The sequence below is a fragment of the Pseudorca crassidens genome, chromosome 3 (genome assembly GCF_039906515.1).
Source record: "Pseudorca crassidens isolate mPseCra1 chromosome 3, mPseCra1.hap1, whole genome shotgun sequence".
NCBI lineage: Eukaryota > Metazoa > Chordata > Mammalia > Artiodactyla > Delphinidae > Pseudorca > Pseudorca crassidens.
Window position 1 is genome coordinate 106296838 of NC_090298.1, and position 27743 is coordinate 106324580.

Consider the following 27743-nt stretch of genomic DNA (forward strand, 5'->3'; position numbering starts at 1 on the left):
TTGGTGATATTTCATCTGAATGGGACAAAACTGATGGTTTTATAAACTGGGTTAGGTGCATGCTATTTCTAAAACTGGCAGATTAGCTGAAAGAGATTATACAATTTTAAACATATTCAAACAACATTCTTTCTGCTCTACTGCTTCATAACGTACTTGTGGTTCACGCATATCGAGGTGCTTACTGTTCACAACGAAGGAAGATGGCTCTTACCTTCACACGTCTCTGTCTCAGTCCTGAACACATAGCCAGGTGGGCAGGTGCAGCTGTAGCTCCCAGGTGTGTTTCGGCATAGGCCATTGTCACAGAGCAGTCTGTTTACCAGGCACTCATCAATGTCTGGAAGCAACCGTTAGAAGACAGGAGACACACACAGTGAAACAAACAGCACAGTGATCAAAATGTTTTATTTCTGTTGTTTGTTTTTTTCCTCACCCCATACCTTGACTCAGTCTCTTCGTATCCAAAACACATTCCTGATCCTAAGCAAAATATATTTGGTTTTACTCATATGGAACATTCTTATTCTTGTGGCTACTTTTAAGATGCTTTTGAAGTTCCTGGGAGGTGTGTAATGATTTGGAAAAGGCACATTACTACTTTGTTCTTCATTTACTTACTGCCCCACAGCGGTATTATACTTTAAGCACCACCATAATCTCCCTCATGATTGTACATTTTATCAAGTGGCTGAATCACTATTTATTTATCCATTAGTCCATGCTATGGGTTGAAATGGGTCTCTCAAAAAATATTTTGAATCCCTAACCCACAGTACCTCAGAATGTGACCTTATTTAGAAATAGGATTGTTACAGAGTAATCAAGTTAAAATAAGATCCTTCAGGTAGGTTGTATTCCAATATAGGTATGGACACCAACAACTGGAGTCCATATGAAAAAGGGCAAATTTTGACATAGGGACAAACACATACAGAGGGAAGCTGATGTGAAGACACACAGGGGAAAGATGGATGTGTGGCTAGAGTGACACATCTAAAAGCCTAGGAATGCTAAAGATTGCCAGCAAACACCAGAGACTAGAAGAGGAAAGGAAAGACTCTCCCCTAGAGCCATTAGAAAGAGTGTGATCCTGTTGACACCTTGATTTTGGACTTCTGACTTCCCAAACTGTAACAATCAATTTCCGTTGTTTTCAGCAACCCCGTTTTGTGTACTTTGTTAGGGCAGCCCCAGCAAACTAAAACTGGAATTCGGCTTCATTTTTATTTTTAAAATCTAGTTTTAATTTTATCAAAATTATGCACGTACCTACTTTAAATAGTTGAGTAGTGCCATGAACCATGTTCAATGTGTGAATGCTCACTGAATCTCCCTGTTTTCAGTAGGGTACTCATGTGCTCAACTGTACTTGGACACTATGCTGGAAGCAACTTTGCTTCTGGGGAATAAAAACTAGCTGGTTTGCGTATTTTTATAAATGTTCAACAATCTCTGGCTGGTGCCCTTCCCAACAGATATCAAAATCTGTTATAAGTACATGATATTTAATATAGCTTTATATATCCATCTGTATGTATGTCTTCAACCCAAGGTGAAATGGATATATAATAACATAAATCAGTAATAAAACCCAGAGCCATAAACATAGAAAAATGTATTTCTTTCTAATCATAATCATCAAGACTTGGATGTAAGAGTCATCAGTGGTTAGATGTAAAAATTATTATATATAATAATGGATGGAATAACATTCGTTTTATAAAAGTGAACTCAAGTGCTCCACGGGAAAATCTAGATTCTTCACAAATTCTTGAACATACGAACTACATACTTGAGTTTTTTCAAACATTCCCTTATAAATTACAAAAGGAAACACCCATCTCAGTTATCATGTTTGGATATTTTGCAGCAACTGATTCTTTATAAGTCAACCTGTAATATTTAATTTTCTTAACTTATTATTATCCACACTGCCTCATTAATTTTTGAATCCCACTTCCTAGTGAAAAATTATAGGATTAAGATATATGCAGATATAACAGGCCGATAACTGACTCTGTCCATTCACTTGGGAAAAAAATAATTTAAATACTAAATTGTGCCACTAAAAAGTTTGTTACTATGTAACAGCATTTGTTTGATTCCCATATTTTTCTATCTCTGCACTAAAAAGGAAACAAGAAAAACTGTAAGATCTCTAGTTTTACTCATTTATTTGTAGTTTGATTTCTCCTATAATCCATGGGATTAAACTATACAAAAGGCTCTTGTATAATAAAACAAATAACTTACCAATACAGTTTCTTCCAGAGGCATCTGGCTCATAGCCACTGTTGCAATTACAACGGTAACTACCACGTAAATTTTCACAAATTCCATTGGCACATATATCAGGATCCAGAGCACACTCATTGATATCTGCATTAAATGTTCAGAGTTTAATGCTCACAGCCACTTACTGTCTGTTGATACATGTATGTCTAGTAAAGAGCACTCAAAATACGTAGTGTCTAACCCTGCAAACCCCCAATTTGCAATTCAGAAAGGGAAACGAAATGAAAATAAGGAGTGAGAATAAAATAGAGAGATATGGGACACTTCCTGGTAAGTCAAAAGAAAAATGAAGGGAACCGGCAGAAATTCAAAGCATTAAGCCATGTAATGTGCTGGCATTTATGATAAAATTAATAAAGAAATTTATAGACTGTTGGCTCAAAACCCAAAGGAAAACTCAACTTGATAGGTATTATAACCATCTAATTAAAAGGCAAAGATTTATTAGGGTGTCTGTATAATTTTATGGTCCTGAAGGCCTGGAATATTTCTATTTTATTATCATTTTTTATAGTCAACTAAGTAATATGATACTTATTAAATGTTACTCATTGTTGATAAGTTGAAATTAATGGAGAGGACAGTTCAAATGTGGATGCTTGAGAACACAGTGTTTTACAACAAGCCATGAACATGACTACGCTCTGTCACCCGTGGGCCGTGGGACTTGAGGAATGATGTGCTTGTATGAGCAACCATCTAGTTGCAATGGCTCTGTTGGGGAGGCCATATTGAAAGGGAATAAAAAAACGAGTCAGCATAAAATAAAATTTTGGTAACTATGCTCAAATTTTAATCCTAACTACTGTGTTCTAGAATTTGGGAAGCCTTAAATACTCCAGAAATGTTAGTCTTTTAATTTAATTTTTGGGAGAAACATCATTGTAAAAGTTTGCTCCTTTACTCTGGTTTCTGACGTTCTTTGCAAAAAAATGTGATATTTACTGTCAATCTATAATTTGTCTAAAGTCTCCTCAAACATGAAAGTATTAGAATATATATGTAAACTAAAGATTAATAGCACCCTACAATTTTATTTTAAAAAAACAAAGGACACTATTAACATATAAAATAACTTTATAAACACATATGTACTTAATGTTCAAGTTCTATATTGTAATTTTGTTAATCATAGTGCTAAATTTTAAAAAAGAAAACTTTAATGAAACCTTGTACTTCTTTGGTTGGACAGAAACATTTTAGTATTCTTAGTCATAAGTAGTCAATTTATTTTTAGGGCAGTATATCTCAAATATCTCTTAAAGATCCATATCAAATATCTCTTACAGATTGTTTTTGTTTAAACCATGTCAGCACCATTATTTAACATTTTTCTTTAAATTGACTTGTTTTTCTTTTTTTTTTTTTTACAAGCTCTAGCTTCTTCTTAAGTGACGGTATCCATAAAATCATGGTTGTAGTTTGTTAGTGACATTTTAAACAATGCATGTTTAACAGATAAATATTTATCTACTATGAAAAATGTACATCTACATACTTATTGATACCATCTAGCTTATAACCATTGTTCTAGGAGATAGTTTATTTTATTACTTTATACTGATATATTTTTATAATATTAAATACATCTTATCTATAATATTATAATAATAAAACTATAAAACTATATAATTATTATAAGATTGAGAATTGAATAGAGCTACCTCTTCCATCCACAGTGATACCTACTCCACTACTACAAAGACCGTGGAATTCAGCTGTAAGATAAAAACAAATAGAGAAATCAAAAACTCTAAATTATATCTGTTCCATACACAAGTCACTTACATAACTCCAAAACTATCATTAAGAATTACCTGCAACAACTTAAAATGAAAAGGACCATTTTCTAGCACAAAATTATTTTAAGAATTCCAAAATCACAGGTAAGCATAAAAATGTAAATAAAAATAACTGTGATTATCACCCTGAATTTCATTAATATATTGATAAACATTACAAATATTTTCTACTTATGTAAACTTTAAAAATATCTAAATTGTACAACAGAGATTGCTTTTTAGCTTTTCTTCTCCTCTCAATAATAAAATAATAGAAAACACGTAATAAATAGCATTTACCACGTGATGTGCCTGGTGTTGTTCTAGCATTTTGCATCTAATAATTTATTTAATCCTCCCAATACCACAAACTAGATACTGTTATTTTTCCTCTTTTAATCCCAAGAGAGCTTGGATAGAGATGGGAAGTAACATGCTCAGGTCATAGAGTTTGTAAGTGGGGAGCAGGCTTGGACCCTCTGTACTCTACATAGACATAGACATACTCTACATAGACATTTCATGTAATAGCCTATTTATAATAAAGACGATTTAACATCTTTTCTCAGTTATGTGGATCTACCACACTCATTCAATCAATCTCTTATTGATGAAATTAGGTTTGTTCAACTTTCTGCAATTATAATAAAAAAATACAAAGTTCAATTCTATCACTAGGTTAATCTCTTGGAAGTAAAACTGCTCAAAGTTTATGTCTCTTTTAAGGTTTTTGATAGTCCCCCTCTCCCTAAATATCCCAGGTTACCCTTCTAACACCAATGTAAGAGAGTAGCCATTTCTGTATATCCTCCCCAACACTGGGGAAAATCAATCATTTGTATTTTACCAATCTAATAAACAAAAATGACACCTTTTTAAACTTTTCTTTTAATTTTAGATAGATTTCTTTTAATTTTTATATGGCACTCTACCATTTGCCTTTCTGCTTTGTGAAGTTCTATGTACACTGTACTTTTTTCTATAGAGGATTTCAACTTTCCTTATTGATTAATGTAAATTCTTTATAAATTAAATAAAATATTTTTCTACTTTATATGTGTATTTTAGTCTTTGGGGTCTGTTTTGAGTGTCCTTTATCATTACAGGATAACAAAAAGTTTGTATCTTCTACAAAAAAATTATTTTGTAACATTTAATGTAGGGAGCTAACTCCATATTTGTCCCAATATTTATCAACAATATTAATTACTTAGTTTAATTTGTTCTCACTGATCTCAATGCTATCTTTATTGTGTCCTATATTTCCACTTATATTCAGAACTCATTTTATTAGCCACTAATCTTTTTACCTAGTCTTGTTATCAATTTTTGCACTTCTTTCATAATATGCATAATTCACTTAACATTTTAGGGGAAGACTTCCTTCATTAACTCCTCTTTTTAAAAAATGTCATACTCAGTAATTCTTCCCGAGGGACTCTCACCATTTTGCTAAGGTTTGAACAGTCCATTTAGGATTTTTAACAGAATTACAGGCCACTTCCTTTGCTGGAATTCATTTCTTCCATCTTCTACCTGGGAAGTTCTTATTCCTTTTTTCAAGACCAAAGTAAGCCTCCACCCCTCTGTGCAGTCTTTCCCAGCCTCCCCAGGCAACTAACTGCTCCTTCCTTTGTGCTCTCCCAGTTCTTTATGTCCCTTTTAAGCCAGCAATCATACCAAACTATAATTTATATGTTTGCCTACCTATATTTTCAACTATTCCCAACTTTAAAGGAAAAGAGATTGTGTTTATTTCTGATTCCCTACTGTACTTACATCTATTCAATACAGTTTTCATAAAAATATGAATAAACAAGTCATAGAATAGTCAAAGAATTAAACTGTTTAATGTGCCTATAATTCATGACAACATTCAGAAATAAATTTATGACTTTCTGGAACTACTGATATTCCTGATAGACTGGAACTTCTGATAGACTGCAGCCTAAGACCATTCTGTGTAAAGATTAAAAATAAATAAAACCAGGTTCTCATGAACTTATTATAACCTTGAAAGTGATACGTAAATTTTATGCTATTTATCTTCAGAATGACAGAAGGGATGGAAGATTTTGAGGCTAACATATTCACGTAAAGAATCCATTGTAACAGTCATAATTGGATCATAAAATAAATAAATAATCATAAAATTCACCGTGTGTTCTCTCTGCCTAGAGATCATAAGTAAAAACAAGATAGATCTCTTTATTATATGCTTCACATGTCAACACAGATTTGGATTTCTTTTCTTCCATTAAAAATAAAGACAAAACACTTCAGAGCCGAGGTACTCTGGCCAAATATCTAATGTGACATTTCTAGATTCTTTATCAGGTGTGAAACTGGCGAAGGTGACTACCTGAATTTTTAGCAGGGCATGGCTGGCAGGGCTCTCCAAAACCATAGTCTGGATTGGCACAGCAGCATTCAGACTTGGTCACTGCACCAGGAAAAGGACGGACACACACTCCCTTCTTGATTCCACCATAGCATGTACTGCGCATGTGAGTATCTAAAGGAGACAGAAGAACAATGATTTGAGACAGTGATAGAGACAAAGAGATTTCAAAACTGAAGGCTTCTTGTAACTTAAGTGGTCACTATATGGGAAGCTTCTAGAAGGCATCTGCCACTTTTCTTTTTCTTTGTATCTTTAGCATCTCATAGTGTTAAGAAATCAACAAATGTTTGTTGAGAGAGGGAAAGAATAAATGCATTATCAACAATTCTTTTTTTTTTTTCTCCAAGAAGTTTTATGTGCTACACAAGCATCAATTATCCCACTTTTCCTCACGGGCCTGTCATTGAGCCAGGTGTATTTCCACTGTTACAAACAAGATTTAGAGCTCTAATCACTGACTACATTTAATATCATTTCTATTTTAGAAGTTCTTATGAACAATGAAGTGCAGTGCAGTTAAACTACCTTGAGATGATACTGCTTGGTCATGAACTTTCTTACTTAAATTTCTGAGTTAGGTGACCTTTCTCTTCAACCCCCAATTTACTGTTGTGACTGTGTTTTAATCATTGCAGACTCTCAATAAATCCAGTTACACAAATAATATTCAATAACTATCATTATGTATCTGTGGCATTGTGCTTGTTGCTTTACAGACATTATCTTGTTGAACATTCAGGCCAACAACTCCATAGGATAGTGATCGTTACCCACTTTTTATAAATGAGGAGTTTGAGGTTCAGAGCGGTTATATAAGTACCTCAAAGCTGTAGACTATCCACTGTCTGACCTGGAATTCAGACTCAGGCTTGTGTGACCTCCAAAACTTTTCCTCTTTCTACTATGTCCTGTTACACCCCAAAGTAGCGTATCCTGCTTAGTTCTCTCATTCTAAATTCTCATAAAATATAATACAACTTTATGAGATGGTAAATGGTGAACTATAAAAAAACTCAGATCATCATACAGGCCAGAGAAGCAGTAGAGCTTTTAAGCAGTCTATTGATATGGCAATTCCATCAAAGAGATAACCATTATTATAAATATCTATAATTATTCATAACTTGTTGGAAATAACTTTATCTGCTTGTTATGCAAAGTGAGTCACCTATGTCTTACAATGTGGTGATGTTTCCCGTTAAAACAATGAGATGTGTGGCCGCATTAAACAATGAGATCTGTGTATGCTCAGATAGAAGAAGGTCATAAGATTTTACTACTCCAACCCTGGGAAGGGGACGTGCGTCCCTTTCTGCTTCTGCTATGGCCTGGTTTGGCAGTCAGCTCTGAGTTACACATAAGAATAGGACTCAACACAATGACAAATATGCACAAATACCACATAGTTCATGATTTTCAATAAGATTTTTGTGAGTTCTTAGGATGGTACCACTTATCTCAAAAGGCATCATAGAATGGTCAAAGTTATTTCTGTTTTCATGTTAAGAACATAAGCCAGGAACAATTTTTAGAAGCAAGTTGATAAAAAGCCTATGGTACTCACTTCTATTTTTAATGAAGACAGTTGACTTTTTCCTTTTCAAAGACCCCACACTGGAACCTTAGTTCACATTATTCTCTTCAATGTAACCAAGCCACTGTTCCCAGTGGACAGGATTAGAGGTACCGATACCAGCAGCACGATCAGAACATGATCACATGAATATTTTGGTGGGTGACTCGACTTCATCCTAAGCTATACCTGTTCCATATGTTATCAAATTTCTCCATGTCTTTTCTTTCTTAAAACTTGGAATTGCTAAAGGATTTTTTCATGGAATTATCATACTTTATCTTTACCAAAGGTAAAATTGGTATGGACACAAGATGCTAGCTGTATTTTACATTCTTTAGTATCAACTTTTCTTTATAGCTTAAAGCAGCAACTCTAAGACTATTTTTGATGTAACATCACTATTCCGATTTAACAAAACAGTAATAATTGTAGTAGTTAACTTATTGGGCATGTTTTATGTGCCAGACATCATTCAAGTTTACACAAATATGTCTAATGTTAACATATTTAATCTTCAAAAACAACTAGTGAGCAAAGGAGGCACAGAGAGGTAATGTGTCTTGCCTAAGGCCTCACAGCTAGTAAATAGCAGAACTAGGGTAAAGAAAAAAATTAACCTTTTACCTGACAGAACTGTCAAACAGCGTTCATGAAGATATTGAAATACTAACGTAACAGGATGCTAAAAAGGAACTTTAAGCTGAAATCCCATGGTGCTAAATATCATATAACAAGGTGAATTTTGAGACTCCATCCTGAAGGAAGTAGAGATGGAAAATTGGTTGCCAGGTCCTTAAACCCCTCCCAATACCGAGGATACAATTTAGAGAATAGCAATTAAGAGAAGAGTTTTTGAGGAGGATTTTTTTGGAAGAGCCAGATTACAAGTTGGGCATGCTTCCATCCTCACCCCTGGTCAAGAGAGCAGAGCTTCGCAGGGAGCAACTTGAAGAGCTTTGCACCCAACTCTGTCAGGGACACGTAGCACACAGAGGAGAGTGGCTGCTATTCCCACTGTAGAACCTCTGTTCACTCGGTTCAGAGGGCAAAGGGTGGCACGTCCTATGGATGAGACATGGGCCACACTAAGTGAGGTTCCTAAAACGACTACGTGGAGGGTGATGAGACACCATTAGATCTCTGTCTGAAGTGGACTGCAGAAAGACAAGACGTTGAGCCAGGAGTGGCCACCAGGAGAAAAATGCAGTGTCTGCATCTCGGGAAGGGCAGGCCAACGCCCCTGACATAATCATGAAATCACCCACGAGGAAGAAATTGGCTTTAAACTTGTGTGAAGCCCAGAAGTCTTGAAGCCACCCTAGGACACTGTCACTGCTTCTGCCTTCTCACCTTTCCTCCTGCACTTGAGCCTGTGGAGTCAGAAATGTCTTCCTCACGAAGGTCTGAGCTTGGGAGGGAAGTCGTAACTTCAAATCAAGTTCGAATATTAACTATTATATGATGCTGGACATTCTAATTGCTAAATTCAGATTATTTTCATTACCTAAAGTAGTCATATAAATTTTTGCTATCTAAAAATAGTAAAGTAAGGGGCTGCCTGAGTTTTCTTCCTTACTTATTGGATAAACTGTTCCCATTGAATAATTAAAAATATATTTTTAAAGGATTGAAAAAAACAAAATACAGTTGCCTTTTGTTCATATCCTGCCTGTGAGTCATGCTTGTTCAACATACTAGTTACAATAGTAATTTAATTTTCTGAAAATAAAAACCCCCATCGCACTCTCTAGGGAAACAAAAATGAACAAACAAAATCTAGAATTAAAGTGCTAACTCTAATAATAATTCATAGCAATGATTCATTTCTAACCTCAACAATCAATGCAACTGAAAGCATTTCAAAAGGCAGAAGACATGAAGAAAAAATATCTAGCATGTTAAGGGAACAGTAATACATAATTTTACACACAGAACAAATAGTGTTTTTATTTTAAAAAGTTTAAGTAACCACAATTGTGAAAAACTGGAGAGCGTTTCCCAAAAATTTCTAATGCCTTTTCTGTATGTGGACAAGAGAAGGAATATTTGTGTTTGAACACTGAATTCCTAACAACTACTCATATGTCGGTTGCTTAAAAGAAAAATTATTTCTCCCTCTAAAACTGGTTTTGTACTCACCATACGTTTCAGCAAAAGCATTTAGATAAAGGAAAAAAGCAACTGAAAATATTTTAGCTCTCTAAGCAGCAAGGAGCTACATTCTTCTAGTTACTGTATTTGAAATAGCCCTGAACGAAGTGCTGACAATCTTGTAAGCTGAAATAAATCCTAGATTGGATAGAGTGGGTGAAACTTTAAGTGGTCAGATTATTTCCATCTGCTGTTGCCTCTTTTTTTTTTAACCTTCAGAATCCAAATGTTTTGATTCCCATAGGTAAGAATAAAGTAAAACCAACTATGTCTGAGAAAGACTTTCATTTCTCTCAAATATACTTTTAAACCAGTGAGTATGTCTGCCTTTTACTATGTGACCTGAAAACAGATGGTGCACAATGGCTAATTCACCCTAGAAGTTTCATGAAAGTGCTTTGGAGAGAATACGGCATTCAATGTATTTTTACAACAGACTCACTCTGCTCTTGCTATCGTTAGGACACGTTGGGTGGGTTTCGAAATGCCAATGACATTTTCATCTTGCCTGCCTCTTTAAAGCTGATGCCTGGTAACTCAAAAGTATCCAAGAGGAATTCTGAATGGTTTCAAATAAAATATACATTCTCTCTCATACTCTTCCCAGGTTTCTATCATTAGTTACATACACAGTGATGAAGAATAACTATTTAGAAACATTTCTAGCTTTTGATGTACGTCGAAGTTCTATTGTATAAATTATTTACATTTAAAATTTTGTTCGGGAAAAAAAGCAGACTCACAGATATAGAGAACAAACTAGTGGTTACCGGGGGCGGGGCGGGGGAGCGGGCAATATAGGGGTAGAGGAGTGGGAGCTACAAACTATTGGGTATAAGATAGGCTCAAGGATATATTGTACAACATGGGGAATATAGCCAATATTTTGTAATAACTGTAAATGGAAAGTAATCTTTAAAATTGTATAAAAATAAAATTTAAAAAAATTTTTAAAACTCAAATGGAAAAATAAATAAATAGATTTTCTTGGGATAAAAACAAGAATTTATTTAGATACAACTACAGTACCCATTTCAAGTCTTATTTGTTATTAATTATAAAATATAAATCCATTGTATTTAGAGATGTGGTTATCTAACACTATGAAGAATGCTGGTAAAGGACAATTTTTTTTTACCTTCTCCAGCATTTATGACTTGCATCTCATCAGAGGCTTCTGAAGGGAGCTGGCCGGGCTCCTTGTCCATTTCTTTTAAACCACTTTATTAATATATAATTCACATACAAAGAATTCACATATTTAAAGTGTACAATTCAATAGTTTTTAGCATATTCACAGAGTTGATCATCATCCTAGCTGATTTCAGAACATCTCACCACCTCAGAAATGCCTTTGGTGATCATCCCCTTCTCCCACCACCCTCACCCTCTCTTGCTCTAAGCAACCACTAATCTGCTCTGTCGCCACAGATTTGACCTTCATGAACATTTCATTTGGACTCGTATACTATGTGGTCTTTTATGTGTGGCTTCTTTCACTTAGCGTAATGTTTTCAAGTTCATCCATGCTTTCGTATGTGTCACTACTTCATTCGTTTTTATGGCTGAATATGATTCCATTGTATGGATATATCTTTATCCCTTTTTCAAAGATCATTTGGTCAGTGGGGCCATTACAGAATGTTTCACTTACCAACACACACGCGTCCATCCACACCCACAGCCAGGCCTGGGGGACAGTCACAGCGGAACGACCCTTCATTGTTGATGCAATGCCCATTCATGCAGATTCCTGGGGTCTGGCACTCATCAATATCTGCCCAGAAGGAAACACAAGCCGGGCCATTACTGGGTAAATTTAACTTTCCTACAGAGTTCACCTGTTGCCACCACTCTACATTATCAACACTTTGTTTTCAATTTTATAATTTGTGGAAGAACACACAGATGTGACAACAAATCTTATACACAAATGCAATTCTTTCAAACGTATTTTTCAGAAAGACTGAGTGAAAGTTGCCTCATTTTACCACTTAGAAGAGTCTCACAAATTCATTTTTCATTATTTATTTGGCAATTCAGCTTAATATTAAAGATATTTAACTCAAATTAGTTAAGTGAAACAAATTCTTCAAACTGAGGTCAGTGTTTGTATTTAACTTTTAGTTACACACACATAAAATTCTAACTAAGATGCTGTTTTAATTCAATTAGTTCATAATAACAAAATAATTTGGGGTCTCCCTTGTAATTTTCAATTCAATTGCTTGAATTTATGAACTGTAACCCACCATTAAATGGTTTCCCCCCAAAAGGGAAACAGCCTTCCAAACACGGGGCTGCCAAATCATGAGCATTTCAAAATTTATGGATTACAGCATTGGTAATTAAAAAATTAATAGAAAGTTCAATAAAGCAGGAACTGGTGAGATTTAGGTGATCTTTATGTGAGTACTTAAGTTTCTTAAGAACTGCTAAAATGTTACATGCTGTAATGTCATGCTACACACTGAAACAGAATGCTAATCTCATACCCTGTGATTAATCCAAGTCAGCTCACCTTGAGATGACATCCCATGCATGAGATCAATCAGCAAAGCTACAATATTTCTATTTAATACTGAACTCCCCTTTCCTGAATAGTCAAGAAACTACTTTTATTCAGAAATACAAGAATGAGTCTTGATTTTTCACTCTCTACTGTCTCCAGAATTTCACTGAAATTACAGGGATTGGTTATGAGTATTATTTGGTATTCAGATAAGTTTGTATAATTGAAGACAGAAAGCATCCATGGAGTTAATTTTGTCTAAAAGAAGAAAACTGTAAATAACTTGTTTTTAAGTAAAAACTGCAAAATTTGTTCCATCTTACTAAATTCCAATTGTGAGTATAAACATAATACAGTCTTATTTATTTGCAAGAGTCATATATTTTGCTTCCTAAAGTTATCGCTAGAGCTTGGCCTTCAAAAGGGTTTTATAAACAAAACAATTGCTAGGAATATTCAAATTACTTCTACATGAAATCGATGTAAGATTTTTAGGTAATGATATAGTAACAAATGATCCGTGGATTAGCTTATGGAAAAGATATAATGCAAAACCGGTAATGAATGACAGTGGAAAATCTAGTCCTGCGAACACAAGATTTTTTTCTTCCTCTTTTTTATTGAGGCAAAGAGTAGACAGAAATTATTTCTATATCGTCTTTTCCAGACTTGCTAGAACCAATCTGTCATTCCCTTAATTCTTCCTATGCCATTATTATTTTTGTAAAGATATTAGTGTTCCATAAACCACAATGTATGTTTTTCTAGGAAACTTCAGACACCTGCCGTACTGAATTAGCAAGAGATGTGAATAATACAAAATCCACATAAAGAAACTGAAGTAATTCTTGCATGATTGATTCAAATAAAAAAGATGGTTTCAATCATGGTTACTTTCCTATCTCAAAGCCATACATACCAGTGCAGTAACGCCCATTTGGAGCCAAGACAAATCCTGGTTTGCAGATGCACTTGAAGCTGCCATCTTCATTAATACACATCCCATTCAAACACATGTTGGTAGTTGTACATTCATCATGATCTGCAGAAGGAGAATGTGACTTACACCACTGGCCTTGAGGAAACCAGTTCCCCCTCTTTCTACAAACAATCACTAGTCATATTCTACTGCATAAATGAGCCATGTGGTCATGGATTTTTTTTCTTATGAATGCCAACTGACTGAGGGCAAATAGTGTAGAAAACATGAAGGACCTTTAGTGTAAAGGACATAAAGAAAAAGAATTAAGGAACCTTTGTGCTTAGTTTCTATTAAAACCACATGAGTAGTGTTTTATTTTGATTACCAAAAAAGTTAATATGATTTCAGGGGATGTTTATATTGTATGAGAGAATAAAGCAATGACAACCTCACTGCAAGTGAAATGATCTGGACTTTCATTAGTTGGTGAAATACATGTTGCTGTGCAAATAGAATATTTCTGTGGAGTACTGATATTTACTACACTGTTAGACATCACCAGGACCAAAATTTAGAGGTTTGATTATCACATATGTCAAACATTTTTATGCTTCCCCAGATTGGAGGTGGGCCTTTTCTATTTTGTCAGTGTTATAACCCCGACATTCAAAATACAGTAGGTGCTAATAATTACAAAGAACAACTGCTACTTACAATTAAACATATGCCACACAGAAAATTTCCAGAAGTAGTAAATTATTCATTTGTTATGACATTTCCCAAAAACCTGTCCCTTCACTTTAATAGTCTTATGTTAAATGTATTTATATTTTACCTAAGTCATCTGAACAACTCTCACATATGTGTTGTGTGAGCTTTCATGAAAATAGAATATATAAATAAAAATGTATATCCTTTAAAAAATATTTTGCAAGGGAGCAGGCAATTTCCATACCAACACAGTTTTTTCCATCTGTAGTTAATTCAAAGCCAGCATTGCAAATGCACTGGAAACTTCCATCTGTGTTCACACATCGACCATTCTTACAAAGAACCCCATTCTGGATGCATTCATCAATGTCTGGGAAAATTAACAATAGCCAAATATTAGTCTTTTAAAATAATTATAGATAAAGACAATAAAACAATAAATGTAATTTTAAATATCTAGTTTATTTTTACATGTAATATTCAAGATCATGTTGCTTCTTCAGCAAAATTTTCATTTCTCACCAGCTTTTTTCTTGGATACGTAGGTTTATGCAATTTTATAGCCCTCACTTATAATAGCTGAAGAGGGAAAGAAAGAGAAAAATGAAATGGATGTGCAGTGAATGTAGGAGAGGGTGGACAGTGCAGCTGGAATTACCGGTGCAGTTGCTTCTGACATAGTGGTTGAAGACCTAAAAGTCAGAGCAAGTGATATCGCTTATATGTGGGTTCCAAAAAAATATATGGCACAAATGAACTTATTTACAAAACAGAAACAGAGTCACAGGTGTAGAAAACAAACTGATGGTTACCAAGGGGGAAAGCAGGGGGAGGGATAAATTGGGAGATTGGGATTGACATATATACACTACTATATATAAAATAGGTAAGTAGTAAGAACCTACTGTATAGCACAGGGAATTCTACTCAATAATGTGTAATGACCTATATGGGAAAAGAATCTAAAAAAAGAGTGGATATATGTATATATATAACTAATTCACTTTGCTGTACAGCAGAAACTAACATAGCATTGTAAATCAACTATACTCCAATAAAAATTTATTTTTACAAAAGTCAGCAAGGAGTAAGAATGAAGTAACTGCAGAATATCTGGATTAAGAGCTACATGACAAAAATTGCTGGAATAGGGCTTCCCTCACGGCGCAGTGGTTGAGAGTCTGCCTGCTAATGCAGGGGACACGGGTTCGAGCCCTGGTCTGGGAGGATCCCACGTGCTGTGGAGCAACTGGGCCCGTGAGCCACAACTACTGAGCCTGCGCGTCTGGAGCCTGTGCTCCGCAACAAGAGAGGCCACGATAGTGAGAGGCCCGCACACCGCGATGAAGAGTGGCCCCCGTTTGCCACAACTAGAGAAAGCCCTCGCACAGAAACGAAGACCCAACACAGCAAAAATAAATAAATTAATTAATAAGAACAAGGCACCAACACCTGCAGTTTAAAAAAAAAAAATTGCTGGAATAAAGTGATTCAAGTAACTGCCAGGGGATGAATAGGAAATGAAAAAGAAGACAAGCAGAGTCATCTGCTAAAAGAATTTTGGGATGAATCAGTAGTGAGGGAGAGGTTTGGACGAGGATGGTGGGCATAGCAAGGAAACTGTGAATAAAGAGCAGGTTAGATTTGGTGTCCGACTATGTGTGAGGTTCAAAGAAACAGAAGTTGAAAACGACAATAAATCGTAAGCTCCGTTAATCAGAGAGCAGTAATGCTACTGATGTTACTTGGAGAAAGGAAGCTGTGATCTAGGGAAGGAAGAGAAACCGAATTTTTTTTGTGAAGCCAGATACCACATTGCCTGTGTTACACATGCAAAAAGTGTTTATGTTTGAAGAGAGCACTTTGAGGGTAGCATAAAGTAAATCTGTAATAATGTAACAGCATTTATTTCATTCCATGTCTTATTTTAATATTCACTTTTAACCCCAACAGCCTGGGTCACTATATTTCATGGAACATCATCATATGTGAAAGCAAACTGCCTTACCAATGCATGCTTGCTTGGTGGGAGTCCTCTGGAATCCAGCATGACATTTACAATAATAGGATCCAGGTGTGTTAACACAATCTCCATTAGTGCAGGGATTCGATGTGCATTCATCAACATCTGTGAGTAGCAAAAGAAACCATTATAGACTTCACTCCATTTCTAGAAATGTTTGTTTAAAGTACATTTAGGCCTCCCAAATTTAAGAGAAGGCCAGTCAGTGGTAATAGTCTAAATATCAGAGTATTTATAAATGAATAAAAATTCCTTTCTTCAACTACAGAGGCCAGTCTGGAGATTTACAAAAATAACACCTATTGGAGAGTACAAGGGAATTTGCTTTAATCAAGAAATAACAACTTTTCAATTTGAGTAATGCACAATGATTAAAACCATGGACTTGGGAAAGACACAGCCACGAGTTCCAATACGCTAGAAAATGCTTATTATCTAAGTAATCTGGGCAAGTTAATAGCCTCTTTAAAGCTTAGTACAGAGTTAGAAGATAATTAAAGATTTTTAAAGATATATATTTATATTACATGTTGACACTTCTACTAGTTTTAAAAAAGAGACAAATTATGGAATTTTTGTTAACTTTTTTGTGAACTCAACTATATATATGTAACTATGCATCAAGGCTTGGATAATATTTTGAAGTAAAAAACAAAGGATGGGGTAAAAAAATGGAAATTAAGTAAAACAAAGTCTATTACATTCAGTAGCTTCTGGTTTCTTTAGGATCTTAAAATTGGCACAGGGATTTTTTTTTTTTGTATGAAACCAAGTTTTATGCAAATACTAGTTCTGGTCCCAAGTGTGAGAAACATCACTGCTTTCCTTCAGGTTCTCTAAGCCTTGATTAAATGCAAACCCATCACAGAATTCAAGGACTGCACAACCAAACAACTGACTAGACAGTGAAGATTAGTCAAATCCCAGAGAAATCAAGTTTGCCAGTGTTAGAAAAAGTTTAATTCATCTTCTTTCAGCAATGCCCACTAAATATTATTTTGAATGCTGGAGAATTAAAAACCTGGCTGACTGGTTAGGCATAGTGACTTGCCATTTCATATACATGAGAAGCCATTAACATATACAATTTCAGCTAAATTGGAGAATACAACAATAAAGTCAATTCACAGGTTTACCATTTTAATAGACAGATTACTCCTTTCACAGATGTTCTTAAAAGAGGAACTGTACTCTACCAAACTCACCAGCTTCACTGATATATACACTCAGACTGAATGCAATTAAACCCTCTCTGGTAAAAGAGGAAAAAAAAGAATCTCATAGCAAATAAAAACGACAAAGGAAAACAGGATTAAATACTTTTTCAATTCATCCAAAGATGCCTTCAGCCCATTAAGACTCACATTTACGCTTTTGGTTGATAAAATCAATTCACTGAGCCAAAGGAATGAAGCAATATGAGAAAAGACAGAGCTTAGAGCATTAACAAGCATATCAAGCATAACTAATGGTCTGTCCAACTGGCAACATTACCTTCACTAGGCAATGCTGAAGATCCCTTAAATTCTCTGTGTACCCAACATCGAAATGCAACGATTAGAAAGGTGTCATAGATGTATCATTCTAGAAGCATCATTGTAAAGCTCTGTTCTAGTGAAGAACATGAGAGACCATGCACCCAACCCCCTCTTTTTAGGTAAACCTTCTGGGAAGCAGGGTCCTTTTCCTCCCCTTGAGAACCTGTTCCCAAGGTCCCACATTGCTATGACAGTTCTGCCAGTTATTTTGCCATTTACAGCCCTGATTCATTTCTGTTTCCTTAGCCCCTTAGGGACCTCACCAAGGTTACAGCACACGGAGAAGATATAGTAGTTCACTTATTTATTTCTTCTTCGGAAGTACAAACAGTCACCAAAAACTATTAGTGACTTCACAATTCCATATGATTTTAAAATCCCATTTGTTTTTTTGTTTGTTTTGTTTCCCAGGATTATTTTAAGATTTTAAGTTTTAGGCTAATCACAAAAGACCACTGCCACATTCTGAAATGTATATTTCATGCTTTTCCTTTACTCTGAGTCTCAATGCCTATTACCTCCAAATGATCACCTTTGTTTTGCCTTGTATAGATGAACAGAATTTAAATATTACAGTCTGTACACTTTGATTCCTTCCTCTGTTTTCACTGAGGACTGAATATTTTTAAGCAAAATTCATAAGGATTTTAAACTCCTAAAATAAATGAAGTAATTGAGAAACACTGATTATCAAAATGGTTAAATTCTCAGATACTACTGTGGTAAGAAATGTCTACCCTTGAAAAGTACTTTATATTCCAACTTAGAAAACACTTTTAATTTTCAAGGGCTGTAAGATTACCTTTGCTCAACAGAAACAAATTATTTCTTACTATTCCAAAATAGAATGATTTGAGTTAAAAACTCACCTGGGTGCTAACATGAACTAAATGGAGGTCTTTGGCTAATTTTTACAGAAAATATTAAGCTTATGGCCTATTTTTATTTGTTGGTTGATGAATCATGCAGTGATACATGAAGAGCAAATATTAATAGCAAAACAAAAATAGTCAATCAAATTTCAGTTTGATAGATTGTAACTGCTTATGTATGTGCAAGAGGGAATGTTTTGTATGTTGTATACTTATAATCATATTTTCTGGCAGTAAAATCATTCTTAAGTCATATAAGTAGAATAAATATATCAGTATGTCCTGGTGTTCCAAAAATAACCACGTGGTCTATCACTTAAACAAGCACCAAGTAGTATGTGCTAAGGCAGGACTGATGCATATGGTTATACCCTGCACAACCCTGGGGTGTGCTATTTACTTAGATTATGTGAATGGTACCCTCTACAGCTGGGCGGTGCAAAACCTGTGCACCTGTATATAGGGACCCTGGGCTAAGCTTTATTTAATCATTCTGATCTTGTGTCTCTGTACACAGTTTAGAATGATTGATTTTTCCAAAGCACCATATTTGGCTTACATTTTTTTCATAGTCATAGTGCACTTAGATGTTTTCAATTTTACTTGGGAAAATTGTGATACTACCTGTCTCTGTTCCTGGCCTCTCATCTATATTTTATAACAGAAGACCTGAACCCAAATCTGGTATTTAGGGTTATGCTAATTACAAAACACATACATGATTATTTGCTAATAAGATGAATAAATAAAAGAATAACCTCAAAATGGTTCAATCCCCATGGTCCTAAAACTACCCTTAAAAGATCATCAAAACTCTCTTCATTGCCAAATACAATAGTGGTTTTGTCCTCACTGTATTTGATTTTTTTGCTGCACTTAACACTTGACACTCCTTTTCTCTTGAAAGCATACCGTTTCAAGGCTTCAGTGCCATGTATTTTCAGATTATTTTGCCAGCTCTCCAACATTACTAATGTTGCTGGTACACAGGTTTCCAGCTGCACTACTCCTGTTATCTTTTTACTCTTCCTGTTGTTCAGCCTGGCTGACAATATTCACCCTCATGGTTCTAATAAACACCTCTATGTTACTGACTACTAAATCTCTAACTCTAGTCCTGAACACTCCTCTTAGCTTGAGACCTCTATAATTAAGTACCAGAGACACCTAAAACTCAACATGCTCAAAAAGAGACTCATCAACCGCTTCCTCCCAGTCTCCACCTTCTCTTGCATGTTAATGATGCCACCGTATATCCAGTGTTGTTCGGCTAACAAGGAAGGAAAGGGGGAAGCAGAGACAGAAATCACAACATTTAGGACCAGAAAGGGAAGGGGAGTCTTGAAGTGGTCCAGCTCAGCAGTAGGTTAAGGGAGCACATGGAAGAGCATGCACACAGGAGAGCCCGTTTGGAAATTAGCTTTACTTCAAAAGACTTTTTAAAAATCATATTCAGCTCAACTTGTTCCTGTAGTCTAAAAGCTATTAGAAAACCAAGAATTAAAGAAGCATGAGCTTACCTATGCAATCCCCATTTGCATCCTGCTTGTAACCCATGTTGCATTCACATCGGTAGCTAGAAACAGTAGGTATGCAGCGTCCATTTAAACAGAGATTAGTATGGTGCTTACATATATCTATTGTCTGGTTCAGAATAGCTAGGGAAAATTAGAACACAAATGATATTTCATCATTCCAACATGGATTGCTTTTCTTAAAGTCGATTTTTAAGAGGATATTTAATAGTATATTATTTAGGTGTACATATCAAAAGCCCACATTATCCTATATTTTATTAAAACTTTAACGTTGAGAATCTAAAAACTATTCTTGAGACACATGGTTGTAACTTGCACTTGTTAATATACATCTGGAAACTTTGCCCATAACGGTGTCTTTTTAAAATTTCAGGAATGTTCTACTGTACATTTGAATGCTTTCCATTTCTTTTTTTTTGTAGTTGAATATTCAGATATAGTAAATAGGCAATATGCCAAAAAGAATAAACATAACACTGTAGGACATCATTAAATATTATTAGCAAGAGCAGTTATTTTAAAAAGAATGAACTGAAATGTCAAGCACACCAATGCCAATTCTGGCAGTTCTCAATTTCTTAAGTTATTCAACAAAAAAGGGCGAAGAAAAGAAAGATATTTCATTATAATATTTGTATAGGCACAGAGCAAGATTTATTCAGTCTATCTCAGTTGAGAAATGGTTCTGGAAAACAATTCAAAGGTTGTATGATCAGGGCAGCTGCAAGCAGCCAAATGAAATACACTGGAACCGAAAAACGTGATCTTTAATGGTGTCATCTGGACTTGGAATATTACCACGCTCTCATCTCTATTTTCAAAGAGAACCTGGGTCACTCATTCTTTTCTCCAATTTAGAAAGTTTATGGAGCATAAAAATAATACTTTCCTAAGATTCTGTTTTACTATATTATGTTTTAGACCTTGAAATAAGTTTCTGCACACACACACAGACACAAACATACTTTGGCAAAAAAGTTAGATATTATAAAATTATTTAAGGTGGAAAACCAAAGAGTCTATGCACAAAGTGAACACTCACTTAGTCCAGTGATGATGGGCCCCTGTCCCCCGGCCCCTACACCGGCTCCCCCAACGCCAGGAGAAAAGCCATTGCTTCCAGGAATGGGAATGAAGCCTGTCCCTCCTGGGCCATAGCCATTGCCATTGCCACTTGGAGCAAAGCCACTCCCCCCAGTGCCTCCAGGTCTGGAACCAGCACTCCCTGGAATCCCTCCTATTGGAAGTCCATCCATGCAAAGTCTGCGATATTCCTCTAAAAGAGAAGAAAGTTCAGTTAACCACAAATGAATGGATTTCTGCATAATAAAGGCAATTTGTGTACTGTAATAATCATTTTAGGTTATCCTCACTTGATGATATGAATAAGTAAGTTATTATCTTAATAAACATTTTCAATGCTAGCAGTGGCAGAAAAAGATACAGATGTTTCAGAAAAAATTAAAATATGTATACCATATTTTAACTGAGTTGCATAACCAAACAATTATCTACACATTTTGATTTTATGTCCCTAAGTGCAACTCATAAAATTCCAGATATAACTGTAAATGCAAGAAATTTACTTGAATGGATGAAAATTAAACCTTTACGTAATTCATTCTGTATGTTTGGTTTTACTTAAATCTCCATCAGTATTGTACCTACACATTTTTCCTACCTCTTCTCTTCTCTTTAAGGGATTAATATGGCTTCAGAATAATTTTTTTCTAATGTGGATTTTTAACAGAAGACAGTATTTAGTAAACTTTTAAATCTGCTCATTATCTGTCCAAGTATCAAAGCTGAGGGAAAAGAAGCAAGAATATAGTGATTGCCTTATTTCCTTAACTGTTCTCAGAATCAGGGCACTATATAAGAAGAAGTGAAAACTATTTAGCTCAAGCAATTGTCTGAGTATTGACATTTCTATCACATACTAGTGGAATGATGAGTTTCCAAAATTATATACTATGCATTAACTCTGCTTTTTAAAAATTTTTACTATTCAATTTTGGAATTTCATGGCTTAGAGATTTAGGAAGAATGTGCCTTAATTTTTTTCTCCATAATAGTACATATAGATACATATCTTTATAAGCATATTTCAAAAAGTGTTATTATTTTTCATAGTATTTATAATATAACATGAAGATAATATAATAACATATTATCAACATACCTTTATGTGATAAACACTAATTGTACTTAACTATGCATATTATATTAACAAGAGGAACTACTTCTCATTCATCTTAATTTCCCAGTATAGCTTCAGGTATACAGCAGTTAATACAGCAAAGTGAATGAGAGGTATCCTCCTACCCTTGTATTCTTAATTTTTAAGGTCATTAGAAAAGAGAGGACATATCTTTAAGGATTGGGACACTATAAGCTAAGGGCATTCCTGAAATAAAGTATAAATGAAGGCCAAAATTTGTTATTCAAGCTTCAAATAGAAGATTAGGAGGTTTTAAAACTGAACTGAAATACTGACATTCCAGATAATTATTAAAAATTCTTGCTTAAAGTCAAGTAATGATCAGTTTTTAGGAGTTTTTCTAATATTAACAAAATGGATATAATAAAAACTGATCCCAATAACCAATGCCACCCTAACCCTCACAAAAAACACCCAAGTCATATTGAAGACACTAATAGGAATGCAAACATGACTTGTCTTTAAGGGAAACACTAAAGTACATTATTGTTACTAATTTTCCTAACACTGTCTGTCCTGAGGAACTAGCAGCCAGCAGCTCACCAGAGCCTCTGATGGGACAGGCTTCAGGAATGGTTCCAACACCCCAGCAGCGGCCGGGCTCACAGCAGCATTGCATTTTTGTCATTCTGCCCGGAAGCTCTTGTGCACAGCGACCATTCACCAGGCCGGAGAAACATGTGCCTGTTCTCTGATCTGAACATATGAAAATTAAATAGAAGACATGACAGAATTACCTGGAGTTCACATCAATTATTTCACATGTTAGGAGATGCTAAGCGAAGGGAATTATTTTACTTAATTTCTATTATATCTACTCATTCGTTTAATTTCTATCACATTTATTCATTCCTTTACTTATTTACCAAGCAAATATTCACTGAGCATCTATGCCATGCCATATCCCAGGCATACAAAAATGAAAGACGTGAAGCAGATATGAGCCAACACTGCAGTGAGAAGCCACACCCAGACAGACCCAGAGCTTGAAGGAAAGCGACAACCCAGTCTCAGCCTAGACTGGTCAATTAGTCACCCAGCCAACCTGCAGACATGTACTGCTGTTCACTACTGAGAGTTTTGTGGTTATTTGTTACCCAGTAATATCCACCTGACGCAGGTGCTATTTTAGAAAGGTTGAGCAGAACAGCTCCTTTGACACATCTGAGAAGAGACTTTAATAAGATGAGAGCATGAGCCACACGGTTACCTGAAAGAAGGGCAGTTCAAAGAGAAAGAAGGAGATGTGCTTGACATATGTGAAAAATGAGGAACCCATGTGACTGGAGAAGAGCAGGCATAAGGGGGGTGGAAGACCCTGAGCTCAGAGGCATACAGAAGGCAAGAGCATGCACAGCCTGACAGACCATGAGGGAAGGACTTTCGGATTTTATTCAGAGAGTCAAAAAAATGTAAGTCTAGTTTCACTATATATTGTTTAACTTTTATCCAGATGCTTCCAAGAAGTTTTGTCTGTGACAAGAAGAAAGATGTACCACAACAAACAGGAGCTGCATGTCACTGATGAAGATGACACCATTAATTACAAATAATGCTATTAATAGGGAAGGCCTAAATTTTTTACACTAGATATTGAGTTTAAAATAAATATATTATTTCCTTGAATGGTCCAAAGTATACCTCAGGTTGCTTCTACGCTATTGTTAAAGAATTGGTTTGAAGGTACTCCATGTAAGAATCAGAATGCCTTCCATTTCCCAAAAGAAACCCAGTATGCCCAAGAGCAAAGTACTAAATGTGATGTATGCGTGCATACTTAAAGGCACTGCAGACATTTCATAAACGTTACAAGCTGGGCTTGGATAGGCTGTCACTGGGAATAATTTCACAGAGAGGTTTCTACTCCCAAGAATGATCCAGGAAAATAGTTTTTAGGATATTCATTCCAGGAACCCAAAGTATCATATTCCTAGATTTACTTGATTGCTACACTCCTCAAGAATAGGATGTAAATTAAGATAAGAAAGTCCTAAGCTCTTTACAGTAATCACTGTTACAAAACACATTCAGGGCTACATGGTAGATTGACTGTATTGATCTCTTCAAGGCTCTGTAAGGAGGAGGCTGTACCATAAGACTTGGGAAAAAAAAAAAAAAAGAAGAGTAATGGCTTTGAGTCAGAATACCTAGGTTTACATCAAAATATTATTACTGTTGATTCTGTAACATATCTTTTCTTCTTTATGGAACAGGGCTGATGAGAGAATTAAATAAAACAATATATGTTCTGTTTCCAGCAGAATGGTGTATTAGCTACCCTGAGTGTCTCTCCCAATTGAAACACCCTGGATAAAATATGAGAAATTATTTTAAAATATACATCATCTTGCTGACATCAAAGAACGAAAAAGAGTCTCAAAATGAAGTGAAGACAGGAATCTTAGGAGGTAAGTTCACACCTAGCTTTCGCTTTAGGGTTTCTGCAAAACTCTGGAGATTTTGATTTTCAACTCTGATAATTTCACAAGGGGTTAGAGCCTAAGATATAAAAGCCCAGATTCACCTCGTTAATGCAAAATGTAATAGGAAACTCCCTCATAAAGTAGGAGTCCCAAACAGCTATATCCTTGTTATGTGGCTAATGTAGAGGAAGGCAGCTAAGAGACTTGCCTGTTTATACCTCAGTGCTGGGTGGAGGGAAAAAAAGATTCTTCCTAAAAATCTGAAACCAAAAGCTCTTTCTCACACAGACAGCTCTGATGTCAAAACATTAAGTTTGTGTTCTGAAAAACTTCAAAGGAAGAATATAACATAAAGAGGTCTCCAGGTAGGGATATTCCAAGTAACTCGCAAAAATCAGTACAATTGAGGACTTAATACTGACATAGGTCTCAAAGAATTCCCATAGATAAAGTTCTAGGAAAAAAGGAGTAGCTAACAGCAAAGTAACTAAATAAGTAAGTAAATAAATAATGCACAGAGAAACAAGGCTCAATGAACAAAAACTAGCTGAATAAACAGCAGGTTTCAGATACTGGAATGGTCAAACCAATTCTGAAAATCATTGTTTTTAATTAATGATGATTCATTAAATATTAATTAATAATGAAATAATCTTTAATCTGTTTAAGGCAATTAAAAATCTAAAAATGGGAACAGTAAAAACAAGCCCATAAACAATGAAAGAAAAGATGTAAAAGACTTCAATGAAACTTCTATAAATGAAATGATCATAACTGAAATAAAATGCTTAGTGACTATATTAAGCAGTGTATTGCACATAGATGAAAAGAGAATTACTGAGCAGGAAGATATAGCTGAATATATTATTTTAGTGTTGTTCAGAGAGTCAAAGAGATGGAAAATGTTGAGAAGAGGTTAAGAAGTATGCAGGTGAGGGTGAAAAGGTAATTTGCATCTAATAAGAGTACTAGAAAGAGTCATAAGCAGACAGTTGTGGGAAGGCAACAGTCAACAGATACTAGTTTACAACTTTCTAATGATGTTGCAAGACAACCTCAGATCTAGGAAGTCCAATAAATCCAAAGGAAAAATAAAAAGAAATCCACAGCTATCCATATCACTGTGAAACTGCAGAACAACAAAGAAAAGGTGAAGATCTTAAAAACAGCTAGGAAGAAAAGACAGATTATCGGCTAAGGAATGATATTTAAGTCAATCACTGACTTCTTAATAGCACCAGTGGATGCTAGAACACAATGGAATAGTATCTTCTGTCTTCTGTGATAAAATAACTGTCAACCTAAAATTCTGTACCCCAAGAAACCAAAGGGAAATTAAGTTCATTTTCAGGAAAACACAGAGACAATTTTCTACCAAAAGGTTCTTGCTAAAGGAAATTTTAGAATAGGTGTTTTAGGTAAAAAGGAAAATAATTCCAATGGAAGGTTTGAAATGTATGAAGGAATAAACAGGGAAAATACTTTTAGATACATGGACAAGTACTAAAATATCAAACAATAATAATAATGATTAATTTGTTGCAAACAAGGGAGTGACAATTGACTAGAATTTTTAAATTGGAAGAGGGAGATCAAAGTGTAACCATTCTAATATTCTTTTATTATTTAGATGTGGGTAAAAATACAGATTAATTCTAGGCTTTAAGTTACATATGCATCTTCAAACAGCTAGGATAAGCACTAAAACCACAGAAATAAACTACGTATTTCTAAACAATAGAGGAAAAAGAATGGGGTGTGGAAGAATGGAAGGCAGGAAGCCTGAATAAATCCAAAAGAAAGCAAGAAAGAGAAAGTAACAAAAAAGCAAGATAAATGGGAAGCAAAAAAGAAGATAATAGAAATAAAAACAAATATATCAGTTACTGTAATAAACACAAATAAATTTAAATCTCAATTTAAAAGACAAAGATTTTAAGACTATGCCCCCCAAAATTTAGATTTAGGCTGTTTAAAGAAGCACATTTAAGACAAAAGGAAACAAAAGATTGAGAGGAAACATATCCAAATGGCATATATTTAAACCTTCCTCTCCAACTCACAAAATGTGATGCCAAATAATATGAAATAAAATGAACCAAGAGAAAATATTTAGAAACAGACCAAGAAGAAAAGAAAAAAAACTTTAGAGAATCAATATACATCAAAAAATGGTTCAATTCACCAGGAAAATATAATACTTTTAAACATTCATCACCTTATAACATAGCATCAAAATACATAAAACAAAAGCTTAAAGGGCCACATGGAGAAACTGAGAAATCTACTACCAAGGTGGTACATTTATACAACTCTTTCAGTAACTGATAGACACAGTAGATAAAATCTAGCAGCTCAAGAGAAAATTTGAACAGTACAGTTAACAAGTTTGATCTCATATCTATCCAACAACTGGAGAAAACACAAAACTTTTTCAAGCCAACATGGAAGATTTGCAAACCAGGTAAACTCCTTACACTTCTAAACAACTCATGTGTCAAATACAATACCATACTGAAAATAAGGTAATATGTAAAAAAAATGAGTAGGGGCTCATCAGGAATCTGTACCAGTCTCAGATTTTGGGAGTCTGCAATGTTATTGTGAGGGCTCCACAAATTTATACTTACATTGAACACTGCAATGCAAATGAAAATGCCTCATAATATACAGGCACTATTATGGTTCCTACTGATGGAGATTCCATTGTGACTAACAAATTCATTTAAAATTATTACTGAACATCCAGTAGTTTTTTTTTCATTATGTATTT

The 27743-nt window shown here is 34.9% G+C and overlaps 1 protein-coding gene across 2 annotated transcripts in view; it reads right to left on the minus strand.

Moving 5' to 3' along the window:
* FBN2 (fibrillin 2) overlaps positions 1–27743 on the minus strand; it is a 285484-nt gene that overhangs the window by 86047 nt on the left and 171694 nt on the right. Inside the window, exons 9-19 of one of the 2 annotated variants that reach the window (XM_067731630.1) lie at positions 23091–23243; positions 21369–21602; positions 20309–20446; positions 16364–16483; positions 14600–14725; positions 13642–13764; positions 11865–11987; positions 6442–6594; positions 3963–4016; positions 2257–2382; positions 215–340 (exon numbers count right to left, since the gene is read on the minus strand). In XM_067731630.1, coding sequence (XP_067587731.1) covers positions 215–340; positions 2257–2382; positions 3963–4016; positions 6442–6594; positions 11865–11987; positions 13642–13764; positions 14600–14725; positions 16364–16483; positions 20309–20446; positions 21369–21602; positions 23091–23243 — 1476 coding nt within the window. The remainder of the gene's footprint in view (positions 1–214; positions 341–2256; positions 2383–3962; positions 4017–6441; positions 6595–11864; positions 11988–13641; positions 13765–14599; positions 14726–16363; positions 16484–20308; positions 20447–21368; positions 21603–23090; positions 23244–27743) is intronic. The other variant, XM_067731631.1, reaches the window with a different exon arrangement.